The sequence below is a fragment of the Dunckerocampus dactyliophorus genome, chromosome 9 (assembly GCF_027744805.1).
Source record: "Dunckerocampus dactyliophorus isolate RoL2022-P2 chromosome 9, RoL_Ddac_1.1, whole genome shotgun sequence".
Lineage (NCBI taxonomy): Eukaryota > Metazoa > Chordata > Actinopteri > Syngnathiformes > Syngnathidae > Dunckerocampus > Dunckerocampus dactyliophorus.
Genome location: NC_072827.1, coordinates 18862397 through 18883107, shown reverse-complemented (window position 1 = coordinate 18883107; position 20711 = coordinate 18862397). Strand labels below are relative to the sequence as shown.

Genomic DNA, 20711 nt, shown 5'->3' with positions numbered 1-20711 from the left:
CCAGAATTTAATTGAATTATTTAATATGTAAAGTGGTGGAACATTTAAAATATTACATTCTAATTGAATTGATCTTTTTAAATCGATTTTTCATAAATTTTATTCAATATACATTTTTATTAAAATTTCATTTTTTAAATTATATTTTAAATAATATTTTATTTATGATTGTATGATTTGTTTATATAATATTCTCTTTGAATTTAATTGATCAGGCTTTTAATTTAGTTAAATGTGCGTTATGCAATCGTCTCTCGTTTATCGCGGTCAATTGGTTCCAGACCCCGATAAGTGAATTTCCGCAACGTATTATTCAGTATTAATAAATAGAATTTTCGTAGTTAGAGCATAGAAACTCTGTTTATGGCTTTCTAAATATGTTTTTTTATGTTTTTTAGCCCTGAAATAACACCCCTACAATCACTCCTGTTATGCTTTGTTTACCAAGCTAACCGGCTAGCCTCCAATTTATTAGTTCTAAACTCAAGAAAGTGTTTCAAACAGAGTGGAGAAGAAGGACAAAGTAGGAAGCCAAAAACACTCCAGGGTGTTCAATCCAGAAGATCTGACTCGAACCGAAACAGACGCTAACCAAATGAATTTTTCCTCATAAGAAATAATTACTTAGTTCCAGGAAGCCAAAAATGTTAACACAAAACACATTTTTATTGTTTTACAATTATAGTCTTACTCGCATAAAATGCATATCAATGATGAATGAAAGGGATAAATGAATATTTAATGTTACCTTTACCTTCACCGAAGACGTGATTCTTGACGTGACTGAAAACAGGAAGGTGGTGGTGGTTGATCTCGCTGCCACGTCTTGTCTTTGGGAATAGTCACGTCTTCAATGAAGATAAAAGTAACGAATGAGCTGGAAGTTATTTGAATGGGTCAAGAAATGTGGAAGTAGTAACAATTATTGAGCTCAAAGGAATTTGTTTTATGGAAAGTGTGGAATTACAGGGGAACTTGGGAATTTCTGGGATGTGGGAAATAAAATAAATATCCTGCATGTTCTGATTTACAATAAGTGTAAATAACCTTATTGTTGAGAAAGTCTTCTAATGATTGATATGCAGCCTGTCCTTCTTCACTAACGTAGCTGTTTCCTGTCTCAGTGAGGGCCAGCCTCCATGAAGTCACCGGAACCTTGCCCCGCCCTGTCAGCCTGGTCCAGGTGGTGTTGATAGGACAACCATGACCAGCGTTGCGTCCTCTGCAGCTGACGGCGGCCAACAGAAGCACCCAAACGAGCGGCCTGCTTGGACCAACCTCACCGTGGTGCCGCTGGGTGTCGGCGGGCAGCAGCTTCTGTCAGGTACAGTAACTTCCTGTCTGTTGGTCAGATGACACAACAGCCACTTTGTCAGGGACCCCATCTAATGCCATCCAATATGAAATAAGTCAAAATTGTGTTTATTATTGTGTACTGTCTGTTCATTACATCCTTGTCGCTAAATAATGTACCACAATATTAGACACAACTGTCAGGATGATGCACATGTGGTCCGTGGGAAGCCGCTGTTAATTAGTATCGCTAACAAAGCTGTAAGGAGTCGAGGCTCATGAATATTCAAGCAACGCTGCAGCTTGCACCTGACAGCTTGTCTCATTACGTCATTAGCCTTTTCAAACCTCCAGTACAGGGGACTAATGCGACAATGTCAGCATTGTTTGAAAGCGAACACTGAGCCCTTCCAACAGTACAAGAATCATTCCTCTACCGCTCAAACTCACGGAATAAGCAACTTAATTTACTCTTATCCACTAGCAACGATATGTACATTTTCACATGGGCAGTAACCATCAATGTCTCCACTTTACTTTCAAACTAAGACCATCCATGTCTACCTTGTAGATGTTTTTTTCTAGCAAAATGGCCCGTGCTGGACTAGGCCTGTTGCCATAATCAATACATCAATTAAACGCACGATAAATAAAAAGGAACTTGCTCATTTTGCCGGCCTCGATATATTGACATGTGCATGCGTGTTTGTTTTCATCCCTCTCTCTACCAAACAAGCTGGATGACGAGAGAGTTCACTTTAACGGAATAAAGTGAGTGAACCCGCCTGTCAGTCATTGAGTCTTTTTGTCCCAGTGGGGAGAGGCGGGGCGCCAGCGAGTGTGCACTCGCTAGCTGTGTGTGTCATATGCTACACGATTTCAGCCCGTTTGCGCATCGTCATTTTGTGGCATGAAAAAGTTTGTGACAAAGACAATTAAATAAATACTGTAGTACAAAACGGTGGAACTTATGATCCCCAAAGTATAACACTTCATTGTGCCCCAAATGTATTTTTGCATCGAAAACATGTACTTTGACCATGCTCAGACAAAACGTTACATCTCATTAAACGTAAACAGCGTATTCCACACAGAATCGTATATGCGAATGTCTGCATTGACACACAATGTGAACTTCAGAGTATTTCCGCATTATTTCTGCGGGTTTTTGTCAACATTCAGACAATAACGAAAGTGACACTTATTCAATATCAGAAATATGGGGTAGTGTCCATGATACGTGTTACATTTAGTTTTTCTACTGATCTTTTTTTTTTTTTTATAGTCAATACACTTTGGGGAACTATTGTTTTACATCATGTTTCCATGAAAAGCCAAATGTGTTTCTCTTGTGCTAACAATGCTTTGAAGAACACTACAATTGCATTGAAGTGCAATTTTGTTTACAGAGACCTGATACTTCATTTTATTTATTGTTTTGATTGTTGTGTGTTTTTGAAGTGTTTTTTTCATGACAGGCCTAACAAGGACACAGCTCAGAGTCAATCAATGATATTACGTCCCAGTACTTTTGTCCACAAAGAGTCCCGTAGTAGCACTGACCTCTACACATCCTGATGCGCCACTCGCCAATGAGTCAAAAGGTTGCCAAACGATCAAACATTGTATTTGTGTCTGGCAGCAGCCCAGTAGTAAAAATAAAGAAATAAATTCATCGAGGTCTCGCCGGCACAGAGCGAAGCCGGCGTGAGTCATGGCGGCCGCAAGCAAAAGCAGCCCAGCTGGACTGTGATGAATGTGCCGCGCCAACAAGTGTAATTTAGCTGTCAGGGTTATCGCACACAACACTTTAATGGCTTCTCCAAAGAGCTAGAAGCTAACTGCTTACACTCGCGTTTACTTGTTTTTCTGTGACCAAACACGCCTTGTGTTGCTAGCAGATAAAAGCTGACACACATTAGAAGACAATTATTCAAGGTGACTTTCTTTGATGACGACTCATTTATTATTGTTTTATTGCCTTGGACTTGTCTGAAGTGAACATGAATGCAAATGAAACAAAACAACGTGAAGACAGAGCGCAAGCTAAGGTAATGTTAGCAGCTACTGATGAAAGAGCAGTGTGATTGACAGTTGTAGTTTGAGACCAAAGAGCTAGCATGTTGTTAGCATGTTATGTTGACAACAGGCTAACGTTAGCAGCTAATGATCAGGGAACAGTGATTGAAAGTTGTTGTCACAGCACAAATAGCTCGCTGGTTGTTAGCATGTTCTGTTTCTAACAGGCTAATGTTAGCAGTCAAGTTAGTGCGTTGTTAGCATGTTACCTTCACAGCAGGCTAACATTAGCTGCAAATGGTCAGAGAGCAGTGTGATTGACAGTTGTCCTAGCACAAAGAGATAGCACGCTGTCAGCATGTTATTTCGGCGGCAGACAGATGTTAGCTGACTACTTCGTATTTTGACCAGTTTGCAAATTTGATTATTATGTTTGATTATTGACTTTCTTGTGTTGACATTTGACTGCAGACCCTCTCGTTATCACTGCCCCCGCCTCCACCGAGGCGGCTGAGACATTGCCACTTTTCATTTCTCATATTCTCTTATCGTGTCCCATTAGTGCACAGATTGAAGGTTACTATGGTCTCTTCTCAAGCTTCTCCTGGTCTGGCTCTCCTGGTCTCCCACAGAGTCTCTGCGCATCCAGAGGTTCGAGCCCCCGTTGGACCTCATGGCACCTGTCAACCCACTCATGGCGGGAGTCAGCCTGGTCCCGACCCCGCTCGCCCCCACCGACATGCAGCCAGTCAAAGAGATCATCCACTGCAAGAGCTGCACTCTCTTCCCTCAGAACCCCAGTAAGAGGTCCAATTCTTCCATTCAGTCACCATCATAATGTCGCTGAATAGATCACTGGAGAACATTCGAGAACCACTTGTAGTTCTTTCACATTCACAATGTCACTGTGCCGCAGACCTGCCCCCACCGTCCACCCGCGAGCGCCCCCCGGGCTGCAAGACGGTGTTTGTGGGCGGTTTGCCGGAGAATGCCACAGATGACATCATCAGGGAGGTCTTCAGCCCGTGTGGCGACATCACTGCCATCCGCAAGAGCAAGAAGAACTTCTGCCACATTCGCTTCAGCCAACACTTCATGGTGGACAAGGCTATCTACCTGTCAGGTGAGACACGGTCAGACTTGATCACTGGCACACCATAAAATTAGATGATGATAAGAAAACACAATTAGACAAAAGAGGATTAGAGGACTACAGGACAAGAGAACGAGGACTCGACGCATAGAGGAATCAAGAGCTACAGGACTAGACGACAAGTAGGCCTGTCACGATAATCAATAAATCAATTAATCGCACGATAAATAAAACAAACTCAATAATTTTGCCAGCCTCGATATGTTGACGTGCATGCGTGTTTGTTTTCCTCCTCTCTCTTCCAAATAGGCTGGATGACAAGAGGGTTCACACCTGAGCACGTTGGCTTAATTTTTTGGTATTTTGTATTTATTTTTTGTCCTGTCCAGCCATTAGAGCAGATAATATTGTTGATCTAAATGCCCTTACGTGCTCAACAGATTTGCTGTGCCAGGGAAAAGTGTGAAATACACTTGACTTTGATGTTTTGTTGTAATGCAAATTTGGAGCCGCCGGACCGGAGCAGGAGGGGATAGAGAAGAAGAGAAAAGAAAACAGAGAGGGGAGTGCAGGGATAAGAGGGGGGCAAAAAAAGAGAGAGACAAGGACAACAGCAACAACAACAACTGAGACGACAATAACAAAACAACAGAAACAAACAGGACTCAGCAAATGTCTATGACGGCTATAAAAACCATGACAGAAAGGACAAAATATTATCAACAACCACAATGATAATACTGCATTGAAACAATCATACATATTAGTAGTCATAGTAGACATGAAATTATTAACTATGATAGAGATCAGAATGACAATAACTGTAATCACATTGCCGACGTCACCGTCACTGTAATAAAACCAACATAATAGTACACTATTATGGTCTCTACATAAGTCACTGTAATAAAACCAACATAATAGTACCCTGGTTAACTCGGTGAGTAATGTGGTTAAGTACGTATGTATTGTGAGTGTGCATATGTATGTGTGTACAGGCATCTATGTATGTGTGCAAGTCTTCATGTACTGTATATAAAGGTACGCGAATGTGTGAGCGTGTAATTGTCACTGAGAGTGCATGAAAGGAGAGGGACTGCCTCCCACCACCCAGCAAGCTGTGCCCCACACAGCCAGGCAGAGCCCCCACCACCAGAAAGCCACCGGGCCCACAGGGGCAGGCAGCACAAAGACCAGCCCCCCAAGAGCCAGCCCACAGAGCCCTCCCCCTCGGGAAGACCAGCAAGGGGCCGCAAAGAGGCAATCCCAACCCGAAACAGGGTGCCGGCAGCCAACTGCCAAGAGATCACACCACGCAAGGGCAGACGGGACTGGGAGCCAAACACCAGCAGGCCCAGAGACACCCTCGCAACCGGAAAGGAGCCCACCCATCTGCAATAATTTGTAGAACAATTATCATGCAGCAAAATTTGTTATTGTGAGAAGCCTAACGACAAAATGACTAAACAGCTACAGGACTAGACAACAATAAGACTTTACAGCTACAGGGCTTGAGAACGAGGACTAGACGGCTAGATGACGAGAGGACTACAGTACCAGATGACTAGAGGACTAGAGAACTACAGGACTAGATAACTAGAACACCAGACAACTACAGGACTAGACCACCAGAAGACTTGACAGCTGCAGGACTAGTATAACTAGTATATATGGTCGAATAGTAGTGTAGTGATGTGAACCAATAAGCTTTGAGTGTTTTTCCAGGATACCGGATGCGTATCGGGTCCAGCACGGACAAGAAGGACTCGGGCAAGATCCATGTGGACTTTGCTCAGGCACGAGATGACTTGTATGAGTGGGAGTGTCAACAACGGCTGCTGGCCAGAGAAGAACGACACCGCCAGACACTCTGGGAGGACCACCTGCAGCCGCCGTCTCCGGCCCCCGTCGTGCACTTCTCTGAGCACGAGGCAGTCATATTGGCGGAGGGGCTGAAAGGTAAGAAGACGTATGTATTTATTGTGTTATTGTTGAAGATCAGCGCACTTTTCTCTACCGATTCAAACTATTCCACCATCCGGCTCATTCAAGACATTCAGACTAACAATTTTCAAAGTAAATTCCTACTTCAACATTCAGACCATTTTCAACATTCCCAAAATCCCCAGTTTTCCTGGAATTTCACATTTTTGGCCATAAAAGTCCCATTGAATGAATGCCATTTTCCTACTCTTTTCAAGCCATTCAAGTCGTTCCAGGATCATAACATTCAGGTTAATTTTACAAATCCTTACAATTCCAACTTTTTTTCATAATTTCACATTTTCCGTAACACAAATACCTTTTAATCTTAAGCATTCTTACAACTTCGACATTTAATTTCCAACGTTGCCAAAATTCTCTGTATTGCCAGAATTCTCAAGCCCTTGAAACATTTTCTGTTGTGTTGTTATTGGCGTCGCAATTGTTGTTGTTCTTGTCTCACTCTTTTTTGTCCCCCACTTGTCCCCGCACTCCACCCTCTGTTTTCTTTTCTCTTCTTCTCTATCCCCTCCTGCTCCGATCCGGTTGCTCCAAATTTGCATAACAGCTAAACATCTAATAAAGTCAAATAAATTCTGTATAACAGGGGAAGAGTATCTTACACTTTTCCCTGGCAGAGTGAATCTGTTGAGCATGTAAGGGCATTTAGATCAACAATACTATCTGCCCTAATGGCTGGACAGGACACAAAAAAGAAAACAACCAAAAAAATCATCAAGCTCATGCAAAACATTCAGGCAATTATGTTTTATATTATTTTTATATAATCATTTTATAATTCCCAGATTTCCATATTTTGCAGCACAAAATTTCCATTTAAATGAATGTAATTTTTCCACATTTCTCAATCCATAGGAGCTTTTCAAAACATTCAGGCCAACAATTTTACGCATTGTAAAAATGCCCACTTTTATTCGTAACACAAATTCCCTTTGATCTTAAGAATTTTTACTACCTCAACCAATTCAAACTATTCCAACATTAAAATGTTCAACTCTTTCAAAATATTCAGGCCACATTGTTCACGTACGTGTGCCTTTTCCATCCGGCATTTAATTCACACACAATTTCTACGCACTTTGCCTTTGCTAGTTTTATTTATTTATCTTGTTCTTTGCCAAAACTTGAGGCTGCAGTGCACACGCCATAGCACAAGTGGGCAGTAGTGTGCACGGACCAATAGATACAAACACAGACCACTAATATCCACCATCATTCTTCTCATAGGTACAAGCCCAAGTGCACATACAAGTATATTGTGATGCCGTGATGTAACCGTGGCAGCGTGATGTCATTTTGCTCACCTAAGATCATCAATAAACCAACCAAGTGCACGCTCATGGCCGTTCAGGGCATCAGACAGCGGCGGAGCTCGTCGCTAACAGCAACACATGCTAGAGGTGTTTCCTTTGTGGAGTCTTTTTTGTAACCTAAATAAATAGTGGTTGTTATTGTCGAGCATCATTGTGCAACGCGGTGTAATGTGACTATAATCTGCCGCTGCTGCTCCAGAAGCTTTTTATCTGCACGCCAGCGCCTCCTGAGCTCTTTAAACGCTCACTAATTCACTCACGTCTTCGCCTCGGTGCCCCTGCGCTTCAATTGTCATTCAAATGAAACTGAGCGCTCTCATGTGACTGACGTCTAATGTGGCGGCAGGCGGAGTCGCACGCTGTGACGTTGTTTTGCCGACACCTCTGGGGAACAATTTGGAGGCCGTCTGGCTGTGCGCTCGTTGGTTTAGGCTGACTGGGCGCTAAAGGTCCCGTGAACGAACTCTCACATCCAATTGTGGTGATGTTAGCTGGAAGTTGGAGAATGACTGTGGAAGTAGCAGGAAATAAAGCAAAGCACATGCCTGCATTTGTGGGGAGATGCAGGATAAATAATATGTATCAATTATTGACGACTTTTTATTAACTACAGCATCTTGATGGATTGTTAATTTTTCCGATTGCCTGACTGAGAAAATGTTTTCAAATGTTTGGCATTAGTATACAAACCAAAAGTAATGCGAGTTAGCATGCCAGCTTGCACTGGTGGATGCCACAGAAGGTGCTGTGGAGTCAGAAGGTCTCCATGTGCTTCTTTGCAGACAACCACAAGTTCAGCGAGGCTACGGCGGTGCTCCTCACCTGGATGGACCGAGGTGAGGTCAACCGCCGCACCGCCAACCAGTTCTACTCCATGATCCAGTCAACCAACGGTCACGTGCGCAGACTGATGAGCGAGAAGGCTCTGCAGGAGGAGGAGATGGAGCGCGCAAAGGAGGCCTTCAAGTGCGCCCTGATGGCCATCTTGACACAGTGTAAGCTGATGGACGCCATCTTCATATTCACTGTCGCTTCCTCTTCACAAGGGCAATGGCAACTCGCAACCTTTTAACCAGTCATCCATCCATAATCCATCTATCCATCATCCATCCATCAGTCAAACTATCCACACTATCCATCCATCCATCCATCAGTCCATTCATAAACCATCCATCATCCATCCATCCATCCATCCATCCATCCATCCATCCATCCATCCATCCATGCATCCATCCATCCATCCATCCATCCATCCATCCACCCATCCATCCATCCAAAGGAAGTCTCTGAAAAGGAAACCAGTGGATTTTCTTTCTACCATTGAGGTTTGTACAAGTAAAACAAGTTTAAAGTAAAATTCACTTCCGCTAGTTAACATGTGATGTGTCATGTGATGGACATCACATGTCAACCATGGAGCAAGTCAACCTGCATGTAGTGTAAAGACACATGCAAGTACAATGTAAGTATAAGTATCTTACTGTATGTACATGTGTAAGGACATATGTAAGTATGTGTTAGTACATGTATGTACATGTGTAAGTCCATGTAAGAGCTTATGTAAGTACATGTGTAAATACATGTAAGTACTAGGGGTGTCACAAGAGCTCACAAGATTAAAACGTGACACAACGTGGGCGCTAGGCCTGGGACCAGTAGCGGTTCTGGCTTGGATGATGCCCTGGGCAGACTGACCCTGTGTTAATCACACCGTAAATGAAAATGAACTTGATAATTTTGCCAGCCTCGATACGTGGTTATGGTTATTTCATTTCGAACATGCATAGAGTTTACATTGAATGCTTCATGTTATAGTTCGCATCGCAATTCCACGTCTGAAAAGGAGTAGGTAGAAGCACAGCTTATTTAATCCTACCCCCTCTCCGTATCACATCAATTGCTAATCAAATACTAATATAATAGTATTCAACATAGACTAATTCACTGTTTACTTATTCTTCCATAAAATCAAGGTGGTTAATGTAACAATAATAATTTTTTATTTTATTTTTTTACTCTTTTTTTAAGCAAGAAGGAAAAGAAAAAAAAATAATAATAATAAAATAAATGTAAAAATTAACCAAAACAATTATTTTTTTTCCCCCGCTGTTGATATCCGGATCCACTTCCTGTCGTCTTTCGTGTTGTACTGTGAGTGTTATTGAATGTAGATACATGGGTTCCGAATTCCAGTGATTTTGTTGAGCAGGCCCTTGTAACAATGTTATCAAAAGTAAAATGTTATTGAATGTAATCCTTCCAACTGCATGGTTCTTTCTTTGTGGGTTGTATCCTCAATTTTCTTTGTTGTCGTGGTAATATGATCTACTTATCCAGATTGTTAATATCTCTGACAACAAGCACTCTTGCCTCTGCTGGACCTCCATTTAGCTTGATGTAGATTTTGCCGTTGGTGCTCCAAGTGCTTTGTATCTTTCCCTGCTCCTCAAGTCTCGTGCTTTCTTGGTATGTCAGCGTTGAATTTTGTCAGATGCTCATTCATTTAGACATTTGTGCCTCTTGGCTTCTTACCCTGTTTCAGTAGTGCAGTTTTGAATTCCCTGTTGGTGAACATGTGTTTATCTATATGTATATGTAAATTCTAGTGTCTGCCATGATGTGCAGTTTTCTAGCTTTTTAACAAAGACAAAGTCGCTGGGGATAAGTAAAGTCTCCGGATCAGTTCAGAACAATGGAATGAAAAACGTAGAAAATGTTCCAGTGGAGGGTTATACTTCAAGATCGCTGATTCGCTCATTTCACTGTCAATCAAAAAGGGATTCCTCCTCAGACAGATCATCCAATCATCATGCAGAAGCAGAGTGTCCGGGCCAGCCCTCTGCCCTATAGACCCCCAGAGACTTTGAGAATCTGATGGGCGGGACAAAGCCCAGCATTTATCCAATGACCATCCAGTTTCGCGCAGTGGTACAACCCCCTGTACGCTTCCCCATCGAAGCCAGTAGACGGTCAGCGCCCGACTGTTTAAAAGCGCCGTGGCACTGCGGGGATAAATGAGAAGGAAGTCGTGTCAGTTACCTGTGATAAGTAGCTGATTCTGAACAAAAGATGAAGGTATTGTAGCTCATATTTTGTCAATGAAATGTACACAGACCAATACATATTTCACCACTTTTTTTTTACATTTCAGGGGAAGCTGAGCTTCCCTTGCGGTCTTACAGCAATCGCCACTGGGTTTTCCAGTTTTGGACTACCCTATCTTTTGACCTTGGTGTGCATGCTTCTGTTTACCTCGTTCACTCTTGGCAAATTTGATCCATAGAACATTGGCACGAATGGAGTGAGCCCTTTCTTTAGTCATACAGTCTGTTTGTCTCGGTGGCTAGACCCAATCTTGTGTATTGTCTTGGCTCGTGACATCCCTAGTAAGTTCATGTAAATACATGCAAGTAAAGTGTACAAACCTGTAAGTACAATGTGAGTACAATGTGAGTACAGAATGCTGACAAGGGGCGGGACCAGGCCATGACTTGACTCCTCCCATTCATTGGTCCAAAGAGCAGACATGAAGATGTACTTCTCCTTGGTCAAAGCCACAACACACGCAAACACATAAATGGCTTTTTTTTGTCTTGATTCCCCCCTTCCCCTCCCCCACCCTTTCCATGCCCCCCATCCCCTCCTGGTTCACCCCAAAGTTGAGCAGATTTCGGCCGTGTTCGCCGCCGCCAGCAGACAAAAGGCATGGGACCATTTCTCTAAAGCTCAGCGCAAGAACATAGACATTTGGCGCAAGCAATGTGAGGTTGGTACACCTTCTTGTTGTCTGCTGTCCACTCCCACAGGAAGTCAGTCAACCAGTTTGCGAGGATGCTCAGAGGCCTCGATGGTCCAGCAGTCGCCACGGGCAGTCCATCATGTGTGAAAGAGTGCCTGTTTTATGCCCAGTCAGTCATTAGCGGGTGCGAGTGCGCATTGTGAGACTCCGCTCACATGAAGCTAGCCAGGAAGTAGTCATCTGTAATCAGAAAGCAGACTAATGAAGCCATCAGGTGGCAGGAGGTATGAACTAACAGCCAATCAGCTGCTAGCTCGTGCCGGTGAAAGTTTGATCAGCTCAGAACGTTAAATCCTTCCTGGTTTCTTCACTGAATGGTAAGTGCACATGTCGGTCCTGTCGCTATAGCAACAGTGCTGCTTGGCTTAGCTGCAGGAGATGATCCCTTCAGCAAATGTGACGAGTGTGTCAATGTGGCAGAAATGATAATACAACCTGCGTTGAGAGCACTATTGACTGTAGATGATGGTGATGATGGCATTTCAGGAGCTGATGAAAGTCCATGGTGAGGAGATCATGGGCATCCGACGTGAAGAGGAGATGGAGATGTCGGATGAAGATTCCGATGAAAGTCCTTGTAAGAAGATGCGCAAAGACAGCGGTATGATAGAAAACACATCATCATATATGTCTAAATGACTATGCCCTTTCTTTGAAATGCCTCCTCTCCTTGCCTTGTCTCCTCCTACAGGGCTGTGTGATCAGACGGAGGCATGTCTGCGAGAGGAGAACGTCTCCTTGCGATGGCAGCTGGAGGCTTACATGAAGGAGGCGGAGCTTGCAAGGAAGGAGGCGGGCAAAGAGGACAACAACAACGTAGTCGGGCTGACCAGGTGGCACTTTCCAGATGCTTCCATGCAGTTGCTGCAGCAGAGTGTCATCAGCATGCAACAGGTTCTTCTACACGCTGAATTATTTTATTTATATACATGTTCATGTACGCAAATGCTGACCACAGAACATCAACAGGCCTACATGTCTCCACATGCTGGACATTGGAGGAATTGGAGGAATTAAAAAGTCCTCAGACTCGTAGAGATCCCATAATAGTAGTTTGTTAGCATATTAGTTATTTCTAATCTCGACAATTTGATGTCTCACACACACACACACACACACACTGACACTGTGATGTGCATTTGATTGTTTGTTGGACACTCAGCAACTCCACAGCCTGCAGGAGCAGCTGGCTAGCAAGGAGGCCGAGTTAGAACAGGCGAAAGAGGAGCATCACTTCCTGGAGGGGGAGGTGCTCTCACTCCAAGACAAGGTACAATCCTTATTCTTCCTTCTCTTCTTCTTTTTCTTCTTTTTCCTCTTCTTCTTCGTTCCTTTTCATCTTTTTCTAAACCTTTCTCTTCTTCTTTTGCTTCCTCGTCTTCTTCTTCCTCTTCTTTTTCTCCTTCCTTCTTCCTTGTTTGCTTCCTCGTCTTCCTCTTCCTCTTCTTTAGGGTTCAGTCACATAAATTAATAATATGGATTTTTTTTCCCTTTACAACAAATGTGAGTGAATGTTTTTTAAAAATATATTTCTCTGTGTACAACGTGTGTGTATGTGTGTGTTTTTTAGGGGGTCAGCAGTTGCCTCCCATCAGCGTACCTTAGCAGAGAGAGGAGAAGTAATGTCGTCCTGTCCGAAAAGGAGGCGCTGTTTCTGGGTGAGTGATGACAGTCAGCATTCAGTACTTCAGTGGAACGAACGTCCAAAATGGAACCCAATCTTTTTTGTGACGCTCGTGTTCCAAGTTGTTCTAATTTCTAAAGTTTCCTTAGCGTCAAACTGTGTCCATCTTTAAATCTTCATTAAAGGCAATGTTTTTTAGTCACATTTTAACATTCATTCAACATTCATTCATACAAGTGTAAGAAGAAGTAAAATACAGTAAAACTACTCACCCTCCTGTAGTGATGTTTGCACGGCTTAAAAACATAATGCAACATCTTTTCACTGGCAACATGGACGTTCATATGATGTTTGTTTTTTGACCCACTGATGACTGCTCCTCTCCTAATAAACTCAGGGGTGATTTCGACCTTCCTCCATGTTCACCCGTTTGGGGCAAACCTGGAGTACTTGTGGTCTTACATGCAGAGACTGGACTCGAAGGTATACACAGACTTCTCCTGCAATGAGACACCATTAAAAGTTAGAGTTCCCAGCGGACATTGTGTGTGTGTCTGTGTGTGTAGGTGTCAGCGGGGCAGCTGGAGCGCCTCATGGTTCGTCTGCCCCTCGTGTTTAGGCAGGAGTTGAGCGGTGTGGGAGCCACTCTGGAGAAACGCTGGAAGTTCTGCGGGTTTGACAGCCTTAATTCGGGATGACCCGGGATCTCACAAACACACATGCATATACACACACAGATGTGTGTGTGTGTGTTTATCCATGGTGGCTAAACACAGTGGACGATTATCACATTGACGCTGAGTAGGTGGATGTTCACAGCCTGCGGTGACTGCTCTGACCTGCAGGTGTGTGGAGGGGGTGTGATATGTCACATGATAGCTGAGTTACCGTCCATGCTACTATGCTAATGCACGAACATGAGCCGTTAGCTGAGTTTTTTTGTTGATGAAAATCTTGTATTGTGGTTGCATTGACGACATTGGCATCAAGCTCCGCCCACTTTCACGTCTTAATCCTCATTGACTTTTATTTTTAGTTCTAATGTGATTTAAAGGCTTAAAATGTTTGTATTTGCGTTCAAATACTGATCACCTGTCAATCACAGGACTGACACCCTCAAGTATCTGATTGCTATTGATATGATTATATTATTATTATTACTGTATGTCATTCTGAGATTATTAATAAAGACATGATTATTATATAACACTTTTACAGTCATCATTATATATCATGTCTTAATATTCATATTGTACAGGTATATTATATGGATTACATCACTTCTCATGGTCAGGTGGAGGAGGTTTATGGATGTAGTGAAAGAGGACATGAAGGTAGTTGGTGTGAGAGAAGAGGATGCAGAAGACAGAGTTAGATGGAGGCAGTTGAAAGGAAACGAAGAAGACATCACTTCTCATGGTTTATGCTGCAACGCTGGCATCTGCTGGACAAAGGTAGATATTGCAGGTTGTTAATGACGTCACCATACACTAGTTCTGATTTTTTTTAAAATTAACTTTACTGCACATGGTGTTATTCATCGGAATAGATTCATTTATTAATTCATTCAGTGACTGAATGGCAGGGTTGCGTTAAGATAAAATAACAAGCCAATAAAAAAATCCATAGATTTGAAATAGTCTAAACCTCCAAAAAGGAATGCATAATTCACAGGTTTATTCCTGTGTTTGGTTCTAAAGTAATAAGGGGGATTGATGGAGTATGACCCGAGGAATATGTACCATTGTGGTAGTTGGTAAACTCAATAACCAATAAGGAGAATGCATGTGAAAAAGACAATGAAGTAAGCCACAAGGAAACAATGCCATAACAGATTGATTTCACTCCTGGTTGTGGTTATCTTAAGGAACATTACTTGTTTACACTTCCACAATTCAACATGTCAAAAGAGTAAGATAATTCATTCTCACCAGGTGTTTAACATGTTGACATTTACAATAATACTTATGTTTTACATTTAAAAATTTTGCATTACACTGTACATGTGACCTTAATCTTACAATAATGTTTATCTGAAATCATTGGAAAAAAATGAAAGTGACGATACAGAAAAATGCGAGTAGAAATCAGAAATTGCTTTTGAGTCGTTGGTCAAGAGAATTTAAAAAAACATCTAATGAAATTGGCCTGGACAAACATTATGATACCCTTAACCTGATATTTTGTAGCACAACATTTTGAAATGAGACTCCTGCATCTGTAGACAGTATTTTGGCCCACATGGGCCCCCTCATGAACAAACATGCATGTTGGATATTTCAGCTCTTTCCACAGATGCTCAATTGGATTTAAATCAGGGCTCACAGAAGGCCGTCCAATCTTTGGACCTTAACCATTCTTGTGTGTTTTGGGTCTTTGTCCTTTTGGAGGCCCTGCGACTGAGACCAAGCTTTCTGACACTGGGCAACACCTTTGGCTCCAGTAAGCCTTGATAGTCCTCAGATTTCATTGTGCCCTGCATGGACTAAAGACACCCCTTGTCAGATGCAGCAAAGCAGCCTTAGAACAAAACAGAGTCTCCTCCATGTTTCACAGTAGATATGATGAAACAACAAATCTACGTGTGTATGTAGCTGAAGTTTAAGTAGTTCAGAACCAAAGAGTATGACTTGTGTACACCCTGAAGCTTTCTCTGCAGTCTGAATGAAGACATTCTCACAGCACTGATGCTTTCCTAGTTCAAGTCCTCTTATGTCAACTCCTTACCTGCATTTGTTGTCAGTTGTGTGTCAACTCCATGGTTAACCCAACCTTTTTGTTTCACCTTCTTTCTATGCTTCATAAGTTGTCGATGCTTTTTGTTTTAGGGTTTCCTCACATGAGGCTGTTAGAAGCATGCCCAAGTCTACTCCACACCAAAAATCCAGTACGTTTAAAAGAGTGGGGCCACAACCTGGGATGCTTGGTTATTTCTTCTCATAATTGGAGATTAACGAACACGTAAGGGGAAATTCATTTAACAGAGTGGTCCTTGAGACCTCTGAAATCTTGGCTACGTAGCAGAGAGAGCGGTACTACCTTGACATAATGGCGGCTGAGGAGCAACCTGTAGCAGTGACGCACGGTGCGTTTTTCCAGTTAACAGGTTGCTCATTAAAGGAAAACTGCATTTAAAAAAACAAAAATGTTGCCCATCATGTACACAATCCTAATGTAAAACATGAACACACGTCTTTCCATTTTATGTGCTTTCTAAAAGAGAAAAACAGCCAGCATGAGGCAGCTAACAATGTACGTAATGGGACCCACCTATTTCGACTAAAAAGGCCCGCATATTAACCAAGCTACAACGGCATTGTTAATATAGGAGCTAACACCACAGAGCTACTTTTCTGGCGTAATGCCTCAGCGCCTCGCTCACAGCACCACTCACGCCACTCAGCGTCTCAGGCCACTACCGAAAGGTAACGTTAGCTACTGGATTTGCTGTTGCATCACCTTTGAGTTTGGAAAATACTGGCTCTCAACATCGCTAGGAAGACTCAGCTAGACGCTCATTTGCTCTCAGCAATTTTTACCTGAAGACTACTGTATACTGAATTGAGCGTCTCAACAGGGAGCAAAAGTCTTGTGCTGAAAGATGCAGCCATCCCATCAGTCGGCATCCCAGTGAGAGCGGACAGTGTAAGTAAGTCTTATATTGTCCATTAAACGTATAGCTCTGGTGCTACATGCTAACGCTGTGGGAATGGCTTAGTGGTTCACTATAGCTGGATCTGCCTCACACTAATAAATGCGACTTGGTATGTTTTTTTTTCTTGATGACACATTTTTTCCACTGATGCCACTTCTACCCTGGGGAGTGACTTATGGTCCGGAAATACCGACAGGTTAAATTCACCAACAGGTATATATCATTATATACAGTAATCCCACTACCCTATACAGTAGATCCCCGCTATTCACAGGGGTTTCTCTCCAAGACCACCTGCAAATGGCTACAACAATCACAAAGTAATCGAGATGCCCATAAAAATGTCTGTTTTTGACACATGGCTCGCTCCCTCCAAATCCTCCTTTTAGGCAACCAGGAGCACCAAACTAAAAATGATGACTTATTTAAGTTAAAACAATTTTACAGTGTTATAGAGCAACCAATTTTTAAGTGTTATACAAAGACATAAAGATCAGGCATCCCGCACATGTCAATTCTATTTTTGCAGCATTTCTTTCATGCAGGTGTTTTGGGGTTTTGGGTGTGTTTTTGGCATTTGTAGAACTTTCTTTTCCATTTGTTTTTGGTTTTGGGTCATTTCTGTGCTTAGAGTGTAATGGAAATCTTCTATTTTACCATTAGGCCAAATGATTTGAACATATGGGGCCGCATGGTGGTCTAGTGCAGGGGTGACCAACGTGGTGCCCGCGGGCACCAGGTAGCCCCCCACGACCACATGAGGTGCCCGCAAGCCTGCTTTTCATTCAGGTTTTGAGTTAATAATGAAAAAACAGTAGAAAGAAATGCATTCTGAAATACAAAATATGAGTTGTGGACACCAGCATTTTGTTAATGTTCTGGTAAAACACGCATATTTGCTTTGTTTGGGTTTAAAATAAGCTCTGAAAATAAATGTTACAAAAATGAGTAGCTCTTGGCCATTTTCATTTTGTAAAAGTAGCTCTCACAAGGAAAAACGTTGGTTACTAACCACTAGACCCCACTAGACCCCTGGTCTAGTGGTTAGCATGTTGGCCACACAGTCACAGTCAGGAGATCGGGAAGACCTGGGTCGATTCTCCCCTGGGCATTTCTGTGTGGAGTTTGAATGTTCTCCCCGTGCGTGCGCAGGTTTTCTCCGGGTACTCCGGTTTCCTAACATGCATGATGAAATAGTCCATAGGTATGAATGTTAGTGTGAATGGTTGTCTATAGATTGGCTGGCGACCAGTCCAGGGTGTACCCTGCTGGTCACCCGAAGTCAGCTGGGATAGGCTCCAGCCTGCCCCCGCCATAGAAAATGGATGGATGGATTTGAAGATATATAGTATTTCTGCTAATGTACATTAATGTTATACTGATTTGCTTGAAGAACAAACTATGCTTTGTTAGGACTATTTGCTCATGACTAGAGACCTCCAGTCTCCAAAAAAAAGTTTCTCCAATGGTGTTTCTATGTCAACAGTTTCCGATTAAGCCACAATACGCCCTTGCACCTGATAAAGTCCTGATAACGTTTGTATATCAGACTCCCAAGGCTCTGTTTCAACTGTCTTCCCCTCTGATCAGAATAAATATGATAAAAGACATCCACCGGTGCTAACAGTAATTTTCCACCACAAGAGTGTTTGGACGCCGCTGCGTGTTTGCCCCTGTCGGACACTGTAGTAACCCTATATTATATCTTATAATATATGTTGTTAAAGTTGCTCTGAGAAAAGTTGTTACAAAACAATCTAAGCAGCTGCTCTTAAATCGGGAATGACGGCTGCATAGCTAATGCACCGTGTTGTGAAAATATTAAAATAATACAATAATAATAATAATCATCATCATATTCTCATAGCAACAAGATCCAAGTTGGCCTGATTTCCTTGAGGAATTTACAGCTAGGGAGCCATGGACCACAGCAAACATCATTATTGTGATGGTGTCATCGAGAAAACAACATCCCATTAGGCCACCTGACTGTGACCACTGGCTCATAATTAGTTGCCCCGTAGTGTTCCCTTGAGGAATGCCTTGTTATTCACCTCATGTTACAATATCCTTACATCAGTCTTTCACACCTAATTAATCACAGTGCGTCCCATTGCTTCCTTCACGTTTCTGAGAAGATAAACACCAAAACAACACATTAACTTCCCTGAAAAGGCCCGGCGACAAACAGAAGTTGAATGAAGTGCACACGTGTGTTTGCAAGCTACGTGTTCAGAGATGAGTTAGTTGTAAAAACGGTCATATACAAACAAAAATAGTTCCAGGACTGGATTGTTCTAATCTGTCTGCAGTATTAAATGTTAAATGTGTTATTATTTTAAGGCGATTAGTGTGTGCGTGTGGAGTATTACTGAATGAAAAGTCCACATTTGATCTTACATCATGGTGGTGGACAGTTAGGTAGGTATATGGATGGACATGAAATTAAAGTGTTTATTGAGTTGACCAACACAGCAAACCATACATTGAGCCTTCTGTCCACACACAATCAGAATCTCGCACCCAACACAAAATCAGAGGTTGCAGTACCTGGACTCACCTGTGAGAGGCAGCAGGGGACCCAGGCCACCAGAAAATAAAAAAGAAGAAGCCAGGCTGGCTGTTTATTTATCATTACTACTGTAGTGAGGCTTGTAGGGCACAACTAATAACATAGTTCTCATTTCTGAAGTCCATCTTAATGTCTGAATGCTGTTATTTGTTTGCTGTCATGTTTTCTGATTGGCTAATGTGATACACTCTCTTACGTTTGGTACTAGCCTTACGAATACAGTGGAACCTTGGTTAGCACATGCCCCCGATCTTGTCATGTTATTTATATGCTGTACAAGTCCAACTGTTTGCAACATATTTTTATAACAAAACGTCCCTTTCAGCAGCATGTTAGCGTGGAAACCGGAAACGGGAGTCATTGTCTTCCAGCTCCACTGCCTGGCAGTTGACATCATCAAGGGTTGACTCTGTAGTACTTTGCTAACTAACACAGCTACGCCACAAGTCTCTGCTTTTCTTACTTTGCTTTGCTTTGCTTTCTTGATCACAGCTGCAAAATATCCCACCATGGAGCCAAATAAAGTTGCAAGTGCCAGCATTTTGATAAAGAAGGTGGGAAACCCTATCAAATTCAATAAATAACTCATAGCAAAGTAGGAAGGTGTCATCGGTGTGTGATATTATCGGCATCTGTCAACAAAAGTCTTCAATCAAGGTAAAAGTACTCACAATGGGCACCCAAGCTGTAGTTTTGGAACTCAAAGCAGACAGACGCAGAGTGGAGTTAAAAAAAAGGTTAACTAGAACAAAAGGAGCACGACACACGTGAATACAAACAAAAGGTGTCTGCTACTACTTTTTTCCGTAGTGAAAAAAATGCAACAAAAAATCATAGCACACTCTGGCAACATACAAACGAATGCTACACCTAGCGTTTTCCAAACTCAAAGACAAAAGCACAGCAGCAGCGGCGGCGAGTGTGAGCGAGTGTGTGGTGAAGCTAGTCGCTAGCTGGCTAGTAGCTAGCTGGTGTAGTGTGGCGAGGTGTCACTACACATTTAAAGTAGTCCTTCGGCGTAACAATGTTAATAACAATAACAATGTCGCTGTAGCTTGGGTAATATGCAGGCCACATTATGTAAATGGGGCACTGTTGGCGGTTTTTGGAGTTTTTTTTCAGAGGGCTTCATAGGGGGAATAGTTGTGTCCCATTAGATGCTTTATTAGTTTCCATTTTTTTAGCTGATTTTATACCTTTAGAATGCACAGAAAAGAGAAAGATGTGTGTTCATGCCTCACATAAGGATTGTGGATGATGGGCAAAAGTCCAAAGAACCTGGTGACTCTAAATTGTCCATAGGTATGAATGTGAGTGTGAATGGTTGTTTGTCTATATG

The 20711-nt window shown here is 42.4% G+C and overlaps 1 protein-coding gene across 5 annotated transcripts in view; it reads left to right on the top strand.

Moving 5' to 3' along the window:
• The window catches only part of LOC129187898 (ecto-NOX disulfide-thiol exchanger 1-like), a 29070-nt gene extending 14281 nt beyond the window's left edge, over positions 1 to 14789 (top strand). For 3 of the 5 annotated variants that reach the window (XM_054787689.1, XM_054787692.1, XM_054787691.1), the window contains exons 3-14: positions 1125 to 1324; positions 3945 to 4112; positions 4229 to 4435; positions 6131 to 6364; positions 8505 to 8717; positions 11382 to 11488; positions 12008 to 12122; positions 12213 to 12415; positions 12684 to 12791; positions 13092 to 13179; positions 13543 to 13628; positions 13712 to 14789. In XM_054787689.1, the coding sequence (XP_054643664.1) occupies positions 1204 to 1324; positions 3945 to 4112; positions 4229 to 4435; positions 6131 to 6364; positions 8505 to 8717; positions 11382 to 11488; positions 12008 to 12122; positions 12213 to 12415; positions 12684 to 12791; positions 13092 to 13179; positions 13543 to 13628; positions 13712 to 13843 (1782 nt within the window). In that variant the 5' untranslated portion in view covers positions 1125 to 1203 and the 3' untranslated portion in view covers positions 13844 to 14789. Of the gene's footprint in view, positions 1 to 1124; positions 1325 to 3874; positions 4113 to 4228; positions 4436 to 6130; positions 6365 to 8504; positions 8718 to 11381; positions 11489 to 12007; positions 12123 to 12212; positions 12416 to 12683; positions 12792 to 13091; positions 13180 to 13542; positions 13629 to 13711 lie in introns of those variants that run through there. The other 2 variants (XM_054787688.1, XM_054787693.1) reach the window with 2 other exon arrangements.
• Positions 14790 to 20711: the final 5922 nt, after the last annotated feature.